This window comes from Amblyomma americanum, chromosome 1 (assembly GCF_052857255.1).
Source record: "Amblyomma americanum isolate KBUSLIRL-KWMA chromosome 1, ASM5285725v1, whole genome shotgun sequence".
Classification (NCBI taxonomy): Eukaryota; Metazoa; Arthropoda; class Arachnida; order Ixodida; family Ixodidae; genus Amblyomma; species Amblyomma americanum.
Genome location: NC_135497.1, coordinates 188,611,985 through 188,619,997, shown reverse-complemented (window position 1 = coordinate 188,619,997; position 8,013 = coordinate 188,611,985). Strand labels below are relative to the sequence as shown.

Genomic DNA, 8,013 nt, shown 5'->3' with positions numbered 1-8,013 from the left:
TCGGCATTCCCCAGAAGCGCTGCTGTTATGTATTGCGCAACCAACTGAAATAGTGGCTCTTCCATCAGCTAGCGACACTCCCGGGCGCTGGCACAGACTCCGCTATTGGAACAGCGGGACAGCGGCCCTTCCCGCGAGTGAAATGAAATGAAATTGGTTTTGGGGGAAAGGAAGTGGCGCAGTGTTTGTCTCAAATATCGGCGGAAACCCAGTTGTAAGGGAAGAGATAAAGGAGGGAGTGAAAGAAGAAAGGAAGAACGAGGTGCCGTAGTGAAGGGCTCCCGAATAATTTCGACCACCTGGGGATCTTTAACCTGCTGTACTGACATCGCACAGCACACGGGCGCCTTTGCATTTCGCTTCCATCGAACGCTGCCGCCGCGGTCGGGTTCTAACCCGGGTATCCTGTTCAGTAGCACTGAACCATCGCGGTGGGTAACGGTGTGCGCAGTAAAAATAAAAAATGAAAAATCCTGGCCAAAAAGCCCGCGGAATACCTGAACGCTACGCTTGGAGCCGTAGAGCAAACAAAAACTTCTAACATCGCAGTAGCGGCCCTGACAGATTGTTTTTCTCGCTTTTATTGGCAGTTCAAGGTTTCGTTTCGATTGTAAGTCGACCCCCCCCACTTCGGAATTTTAAATTTCAAAAAAAGGGTCGACTTACAATCATGTAAATATGGTAGTTTTACAGCATTTTATACTGATGGATCAAAAACAGATAGTTACGTAGGAAGCACAGTGGTGCGAGCGAATTCGGAGGAAATAGTAAGACTACCACAGTGTTTATCCATCTTCACTGCGGAATGCTACGCAGTATGTGTGGCCATAGAAAAAATACTAAGCGAGAACCTCAAAAATGCCATTATTTACACAGACTCCTTAAGTGTACTTACAGCTCTCCATTATAAAAATGCAAGCACTCCTCTGCTTGGTTATATCATACACAACATATTAACTGCCACAGCTCAAGGACAAAATATAAAATTGTACTGGGTCCCAAGTCATGTGGGAATAAAAGGCAATGAGAGAGCTGATTTGTGCGCTGCTCAAGCTCATGGCAAGGAAATAAAAAAAGTAAATATACCGTCAAGGAAATAAAAAAAGTAAATATACCGTTTAAGGATTGCGTAAATTTACTACAACAGAAGTTAAGGAAAAAATGGCAGACAGCTTGAAACAATGAAGTAAACAAAAACTGCACCTGGTAAAGCCAGTCCTAGGTGAATGGAAGTCATGTTTGCACCAAGAGCGTTTTGTTGAAGTTATTTTATGTCGTCTCTGTATAGGCCGCACGCGCATCACACACAATTTTCTATTAACAAAAGACAAACCGGTTTGTGAAAAATTTGGAGATGACCTAATAATTACATTTTATACTCATGCACAAAACTTGATAAACTTAGGAAAAAATTATTTTACTCAGTTTTATAATGAACACATCCCTTTACATCCAGTTTTTTTTTTTTTTTTAGCGAAGAAGCAATTGTTGACACATCTTGTGTTTTTAGCTTTTTAAGAGAAGCAGGTTTTCTAAACAAACTCTAAATCTTTACCCACTGATTCATTTTATTTTTTGATACACCTCAGCCACCTTTTCATTCATGATAGGAAGGCTGAGGTTTTGTTTTACTGGTTCGGAGGCTCAACATCCTTTCCCAGCCAAGGATGCCTGCTGAGACTACCCGACCTTCTTTAAAGTTATTATATTAACCATTCATAAAATTTCTTTCTTCCTTTATCCTTGGGTAATGCCAAACAATTTTTTACGCCGCCTACACCATCAATAATTTCCCTTACCTTGAGTTTGACGCATGGTGGCCTGAGTTGCCTATGCACCATAAAACACTACATGTATTTAGAACCTTGTCAGAGTTGACACACTTGCTCTGGGCTGCAAGCTTGTTTGGTGCAGAAAATATTTGTAGTATGCCAACCCTTCCTACTGTTTTCTTAAGCCTGCATGACACACCGTGCTCATAGGGAATAACAGTGGTATGCATCTGGTCACTATGTAGTTGCTTTTGCTGAAGCTTGTTTGGATTTGTCTTGGCAATTTCTTGGTCAGACTTTGCAGCACGTCTGCAGGAATCCTATAGATTTGAGTGGGTTCACTCGTGAGTTGAAGCTGGCAGGGACTGATGTGGGTGTGTGTCGCGAATTTGTAATGCGTCCCCAACTGCACAAGGGGAACGTTATCGCGTGCAGGTTCAATCAAACGAAACAACAAACAGATCAAACAACACAAAACGAAGCCGTGTTGATAACTTAAAGGTAAAAAGCTAATAAGAAACGAAAACGCAAAAGAAAAACACACACTCAACACTCACACAACACTGCAGATTAAAGGAAAGAGTGCACCATAACTTGAGCGTCCCAGGTGAAGCGGGAGATGCCTTGTGGATAGGGTGGACACGGGTGGATGAACTGCGACACATCGCTGATGTTACGTAGAAGGAGGCGGCGGAACGGAGCCAGGTAGTAGTAGGAGCAGAGAGGACCTCAAGAAGAAGCCGGTGGACTCCTGTCAGCAGCCCCAGGAACTTGGCAGCAGCAGAAAAAGCGTAGCCAGGACCCGTCGATGGCGTACCAAAATGCCGTAGGCTTAATGCAAGCTGTCCAAGAGAGCCTTTCGGCAGCACGGACCCTCAATACATCGGTTGCCTCCTCCATGCTTGAAAGGGACGCAGGAGGCATGCATCGGTGATCCAAGGGAGGTGCATAGCAGCACGGGTCCCACCTTTACGCTTGAATGACCCGGCCTCTGCTGCGCTGTCTCTCTTCACACCCCGGTTTTCTCACACGTCAGCTCTATGCTTCTCATGCTCGGCACGCTCTTCGTCGTCATTGCCTTGCAAACACCATTCGCACGTGCACACGCGCAACACTGGGCTGGCACGTGTAACGCTCCGCTGTCGACGCACCACCGGCGACGCTCCGCACTCAAAAATCTCCCGACGATTTGGTGTGCACCTCACAGTGTGACCTGCAGAGAGCATTCTTCAAGGCAGCAATGGTTATGCTGTGCTTCACTAGCTTGGAGTGCACAGAAGGGAATAGGAAGAGGCTCTTCCATGAATGGAGCTTGTACCGCTAGCAAACGTGATTTGGTGCCAACATGAGCGTTAAGTTCAGGAACTGAACCAGGTGGTCTGCACAAAGCTTCTTTGCGATTGTGAGGCCTTCTAGGCAAGAAGATACGGTAGCCAGGATGTGCTTTATTTCTTGTGAAGCATTTTTGCATGGGTTATTGAAAATGACAAGCTAGTCGTTGGCATATCTGAATCTTGTGCATACCATTAAAAGTTTGCAGGCTGCCCTCTAGTCTTCTATCAGAAGTAATACTTGTCTTCCTCATTGTCCTGACCTTTCTGCTGTTCAGAATATCACTGCAAACTAAGAAGCCCAATTTCTTACACTTGGGAGGTACCTGGCATTTATTTCAGTTTGTGTGATGTAAGCATGTAAGGTACAATATTTAACCTCTTATAAAAAGGTACATCGCTAGTTGGAAAGCTGGACAGGCCACATTTAAGGGTGGGGACAGCATGATGGGGAGCATTTTGCTGCCTGCTGAAGCGAGAACTATTCGTTTGACGACAAAGTAGCCGTAAAATCACAGGTTCCTTTCTTCACGTCACCTCTTTGAGGTTCGTGTGATTTGGTGCTGGATAGCACAATAGACAGCCTCTTCTTGATGATGGTAAATGGATAACACACACGGTCTCTTTGGAGAACAGCAAAACTCAGCTTTAAATAAAAACTTCAGCAATACAAGCAGCACGTGCACATTAAAGTAGCAGACAATGCAGAACACTCACCTACAGCTGTCTGAGCTCATAGCTCTCTCATAGCGAATTCCCTGAGCCGTGGTTCGTCTGCTTCACTGCTCAAAGCCTGACCAAACTCCGAATCAGTTCACACAACACACGTTTTCCTGTCCTCCCCTCTGTCTTTCACTTTCCTATCTTTCTTAGAACTTTCCTGTCTCCTCCTCCCTTCTCGGTTTTTTCACTTTTCATAGGCGGCGAGGGTTAACCTTGTGTGGCCAACCACCCTGAGTTGCATCATATTTGGTTATAGCAGTGGTGTACAGCTGGCGTGGGCAGGGCTTGTTTTCAAGTTTCTGTCCCGTCCAATTGTTGGGCTCCATGGTGGGTGGCTGGCACCATGGCCGAAGAACACATTTTTTTTATGGCTACCTCCTTTCTTTCAAATGATCGTCCTCTGAAAGAGGGCGGACCGATGTGACCTCACAATTTTTCGACAAAAAGAAAACAATTTTCCCAAAGTACCATATTGTGCACAGTGCACGAAAAGAAAAGCCAGCTAGACTAATATCCCCATTCATAGTTTCAAAAGCTCTCACTGATTCATTAGGTCCGAAGTACAAAGTAACAAAACTGGCTAGTGGAGACCTCCTGCTAGAACTTGTTGGCATTACTCAAATCTCGAAACTGGCAGACATCGAAACTTTCGGTGACATCCCTGTGTCTGTAACACCCCATAGATCTCTAAACACTTTACGTGGTATCATCTCTGACAACGACTTTTTGCACCTGACAGAAGAGGAAATGCTGGAAGGACTGTCCGAACAAAATGTAACCAATGTATATAGAATAAAAATATGCAAAGAAAACAAAGAAATTCCAACGAAACACCTGGTACTGACCTTTGCTTCCTGCACCCTGCCCGAATCAATCCAGGTAGGGTACGCAAAAATATCCGTCCGACCATATATCCCTAACCCCAGACGAGGCTTCAAATGCCAAAGGTTTGGCCACGGCTCCCGAAGCTGTCGCGGCCGCAATACTTGTGCCAAATGTGCCTCCAATGATCATAAATCAGAAGACTGCGATGCTGCACCACGCTGCGCAAACTGCGAAGGCAACCACGCCGCTTATTCAAGATTGTGTCCTGTGTGGAAAAACGAAAAGGAAATTATTACCATCAAGACCAAAGAGAATGTTACATTTAAAGAGGCAAGACAGCGCTACGCAATGACCCGGAGCTCATTTTCTTTCACCGCACATACAAACTTCGCCGATGTGGTGCGTGGGCACGGCGCACCACAGCGGCCTTCTGCACCTGCCCAGCTCACACTAAGTGAGGTTGAGGCAGGGCCATCCGCGCCCCTGGCAGATGCAGCGAGAGCTGCTATGCCACCCCCACAAACGAGCCCGTCGACCTCCAAGTCAGCAGCCCGCAAGGCTTCCCCCATTCGGGAGAAGTCCACCACCCCCCTTCTTGTGGGCTCCCCACGGAACTCCAGCGCCTCCACTGAGGCGATGGATAAAACTCGGAGCTCGCCTCAGCCGCAACGGCGGCGGGGCTCCCTTGATCACAAAAAAGAAAAAACCTTAATAACAGGCCCTCAGCAAGGAGGGACCTAAGGTCTCGATACGACCCCCCCTTCCCCAAATCATCATGGCGTTCGTTATCCACTGGAACTGCCGTGGAATTCTAAATAACTATAGTGACGCAACAGATATCCTGAATTCTCTATCTCCTGTGGCACTGTCTGCAGGAGACCAACTTGGGACCTTCTCATAAAAATATTTTTTAAAAAGTATAAAGTCTTTCGCCGTGACCGTGAGCAAGCAAATAGGCTCTCTGGAGGCGTTGCTGTTGTAGTTCAGAGCGGCATTGCAACCCATGAAATCAAGCTCCAGACGAATTATGAAGCCGTTGCAGTCATCGTCCTAAGCTTTAAAACAATTACTGTATGCTCTATATATCTTCCATCACATCTCACTGTTACACTACAAGGTCTAGAGGAGCTTTTTAGGCAGCTACCAGAGCCATATCTGGTAGTCTGGGATTTTAACGCGCACTCGTCGTTTTGGTGTAGTGAACAGACAGACACTAGAGGTAGGATTTTAGAAGATTTTTTTCTGCGCAACAACGTCTGCTTGCTCAATACAGGCAAACCCATGTATTGCTCTTCATCCTCAGGTAAAATGAGTTGCATAAACTTGTCTTTTAGCTCTCCATCCGTTTTTACCGATTTTAAGTGGGATATTCTTCAAGAGCAAAAGCACGGTACATACGTCGCAATGCTGAGAAAACTTCATGGAAAAATTATGTGTTGTCCATAAATAGTTCAGTTACATCGAAACAAATGTGGGAGCAGGTCCGCAAACTTAATGGCAGCTTTACTTCTTTCACAATTCCTTTTCTAACAGCTCCGGACACACAAACAAGCATTAGCGAACAGGCCGACAAACTAGGGGAACACTTCGTCACGGTTTCTAGCTCCTCACACTACACCCAATCATTTATAAAGTACAAGAACACAACAGAAAAACGATGACTACCGACAAGTGGCATTGCAAATGAACTTTACAATAAATTAATTACACTACAAGAAATCCGTACAGTACTTTCAGCCTGCAGACAGACAGCACCAGGTCCAGACGAAATACATTATGAAATACTTGCTCACCTCTCCGAAGATGCTGTAGAAGCTCTTCTAAAATTCTTCAATAAAATATGGCAGTCCAGAAAAATGCCAGAGGCGTGGAAAAATGCTGTGGTTGTGCCTTTCCTGAAATATGGAAAACCGCCAACTTCGGCTGGTAGTTACAGGCCAATAGCACTTACGAGTTGTCTTGCTAAATGTTTTGAAAGTGTGCTAAATATTAGGTTAATGTTCATCCTTGAATCGCGAAAACTTCTTGGTACCCACCAATGTGGTTTTAAAAAAGCATGCTGTACAAATGACCATCTCATCCGTCTCGAAAACACAGTCCTTGAAGCATTCATACACAAACAGCACTGTCTAGCAGTTTTTTTTTACTTGGAAAAAGCTTATGATACTACCTGGAGGTATGTGATTCTTCGTGACCTCACGGATCTAGGCATCGATGGCAGGATGCTGAACTGTCTAAAAGACTTTCTTTCTGACCGTTCCTTTCGTGTACGTCTAGGCTGCACGCTTTCGAAAAAATTCATCCAAGAAAATGGCGTACCGCAGGGGTGTATTCTAAGTACCACACTCTTTATTGCAAAAATGAACTCAATATCGCAAATAATTCCAAAGATCATCATTTATTCTGTATATGTTGATGACCTTCAAATTTCATGCACATCTTCCAGCTTATCAACATGCGAAAAACAGATACAACTTACAATGAACAAACTAGTGACTTGGGCAGACCAAAATGGATTTAAGTTCTCTCCACAAAAAACAGTTGCTGTCCTTTTCTCACTAAAAAGAGGCATGCAGATTAATCCCACCCTGCACTTGAATGAAAGTGTTCTATAAATAAAACGAGCATAAATTCCTCCTAGGCATAACTTTTGATCGAAAGCTCACTTTCTTTCCCAACAACACCCTCAAAAAGAAAGCTTCTCAATCTCTAAATATACTGAAGGTACTCTCACTGAAACACTGGGGGTCCGACAGGTTATGACAGTACATGCAGTTGATTTTGACTTGTGCAGACTCTTGGCGCAGTTTATGCTATTATCAACTCTTCTAAGCGCTGCTGATTCTACCACAACTCTGGGCATTTTCGAGATCCTACGAAGGAATCGCAAAACATTCGCGAGTTGATGGTTCAGGTCGTTAGGTAAGTTCAGCTTCTGTTTTCCAAACCAGCGTCTGTCACTTCTGGGGTACGCTCTTTTAGTGCTCGGCGCAGAATCAAAACGTATTTGCGCAACCGTACGACTCAAAAGAGGTTATCGCATCTTTTGATTTTGCATAAACACAAAGAAAGAACGGCGCTCCTAAGTTTAGACGACGTCATCAGGGAGTTTGTGAGCAGAACAGCGGAGCGAGCAGCAACCTTTGGTCCCGCCTAAGCACCTAGAAAGAGCAGCACTGTCCGAAATGTCTGCTGCTTGCATGCATTATTGGTAACTGTATACATGTACTGTAGCACGTTTGTTTGCATTGTGGTATTTAAACTGTCGTTTTATGTTATGGTTTTGTTCATGCGTGAATGCCTGTAAATTTGTCAAATGTCAATAAATATGTGTGCACTGAAAATTCATTTTGTAATTTTTT

The 8,013-nt window shown here is 44.7% G+C and overlaps 1 protein-coding gene across 1 annotated transcript; it reads left to right on the top strand.

Annotated features, from left to right (window-relative positions):
• Nucleotides 1-4,219: 4,219 nt before the first annotated feature.
• Nucleotides 4,220-5,496, top strand: LOC144115177 (uncharacterized; the record flags this gene model as incomplete). Its single annotated transcript, XM_077649406.1, has 1 exon — nucleotides 4,220-5,496. A coding segment is annotated over one exon (1,173 nt), but the record flags the coding sequence as incomplete, so codon positions are not given.
• Nucleotides 5,497-8,013: the final 2,517 nt, after the last annotated feature.